Here is a 2037-nt window from a genome sequence, read left to right as displayed (position 1 = left end):
CAGATGTGCGGTCGATGTGAATTCTTCAGACGATTTTACAACCAACCTCAAATGACCTCACAAGAGTTCTTTCTAAATCCTCCCCAGGCCCGATAGAGAAGTTAAATCTGAAAGTGAAATAAGTATATTTTTTTCATGCTTTCGCCACAATGGGGCCATTGGATATTTTGTCCTTGCTGCCATCACGAGATTTTGCTCAGTTGAAGGCAGGACATCGTGGTAAAGGGACTATAGCTGCCCCGATTAAGTCCTTTGTAATTTTGTTCCAACTGGCGCCAGATGATTCTATTAAACTGAGAATATCACCTCGAGCTGAAGAAGCAAATATTATTGTTCTGTATTTTTCTATTTATGTATTTACCTCTTGATTTACTTATTCATTTGCTTCTTTATTGTGTACTTTTATCTTTCTTTCCTTCTTTATCTATTTACCTATTTATTCATTCATCCAGTCACTTACTTATTTGCTTGTTTTTATGTTTGTTTGTTTTTTCTTTATTTATATATTCATCTGTTCATTAATTTATTTATTTGTTTGAATGTTTCTTTGTTTATTTATCTTCTTATGTGTTGATAGATTTAATTACATATTTATTTATTGAGTTATCTATTCATCTATTTGTTTATCTACTTATTCATTTATCTATTTACTTAAGTACTTGTTTATCTATTTACTTAACTATTTATATTTTTATCTATTTGTTAATCTATATATTCATTTATATATTCTAATATTTTCTCACAGAGAAGCTTCATATAATTATCGTGCTTTGTCTTTTTCATTCATATATAAATGATGATTCAGTATCCACATTGTAGAACTCAACATCCAAAGTTAGGTATGACCTAGTTAATGCAAGTGTTTTATAATCACCTGACTAAACACTTCTTGGGGGTATCTACTCAACTTATTTGTAACTCTAGTACAAAACATTCGTGTTTTGAAATTCTAACAAGTGTCCCAAAGTCCGTCAAAAGAAATACCCTTTGAAGACGGATCCTTTATTAGAACATAAGAATGAAGGAGACTGCAAGAGACCATAAGGCCTACACTAGGCAGCTCCGTATCCATCACCACCTGTCATCCCCATCCATAAAGCTGTCTAATCGTTTCTTAAAAAACTGATAGTTTCAGCGCTTACTACATGGTTACTAAGTTTATTCCATTCGTTGACCACCCTATTAGTAAACCAATTATTGCCTAATTCCTTTTTAAATCTAAATTGTTACAGCTATATTATCAAGTACCTGATAAAGCTGTAATAACAAACGAAACGTCGTATCAATAAAGGCATCGTCCTCAAAGGGTGTTTCTTCAGGCAGACTTGTCGATAACTTCAATTATCATGCAGTCCCAAAGACTTTCACGAACAGGTTGTTCATAGTTTTAGCATTTTCTTTAACTATAGTTCCAATAATCAAACTATAATATAGCATCCTAAAGATGAAAGTCATATTATATTACACAAATAACTATTTCTTTTCATTAAGGCCAGATTCAGTGTTTCCATATACAGTTGGCTCTATTGTATATGTAGTTATTTTCACAACATAATAAATCTTTAATGTGGCAAAAACAAGTATCACCTAGAGGATATAAGTGACCTTATACATATGTAGATAATAAAAAGTTCAACAAAACAATGCCTAATAATCACTGCTTTTAGAAAAACGTCAATTATGCATTCATTTCACAGTTCACGTTGATTAAACCACCAGAGACAACAGAAATCGAGAAATAGTGACCAAACGGACACCGCGACCTCTTGGGTGGCGCCAGAAAGACCCAGAGGCGTTGTGAGACGTCGCTGGTGGACGCGGCGCCAATTATGGGACGATCCCGCAGCGGTTTGAACTCTATACAGAAGCGTATCAATCTTACCAGAGGCCAGTGTACTACACGTTGCATCCTGGCTACCGGAAATGGAGGTTTTATTCAGTTGAAGGAAGACTCGGTGATGAATGATATAATTAGTATTTATTATCATGCATTATTTGAGGTAGTAGGTTGCATTGTCTTATTGGGTCACAGAGCCT

The 2037-nt window shown here is 34.2% G+C and overlaps 1 protein-coding gene across 1 annotated transcript in view; it reads right to left on the bottom strand.

Annotated features, from left to right (window-relative positions):
• Positions 1-1344: 1344 nt before the first annotated feature.
• LOC143032640 (insulin receptor-like) overlaps positions 1345-2037 on the bottom strand; it is an 83423-nt gene continuing 82730 nt past the window's right edge. Inside the window, exon 12 of the mRNA XM_076197516.1 lies at positions 1345-1438. Coding sequence (XP_076053631.1) covers positions 1345-1438 — 94 coding nt within the window. The remainder of the gene's footprint in view (positions 1439-2037) is intronic.

The sequence above is a fragment of the Oratosquilla oratoria genome, chromosome 14 (assembly GCF_046742065.1).
Source record: "Oratosquilla oratoria isolate Oo_2021 chromosome 14, ASM4674206v1, whole genome shotgun sequence".
NCBI lineage: Eukaryota > Metazoa > Arthropoda > Malacostraca > Stomatopoda > Squillidae > Oratosquilla > Oratosquilla oratoria.
The sequence above is the reverse complement of the archived record's forward strand: the minus strand, read 5'-3'. Positions and strand labels throughout refer to the sequence as shown.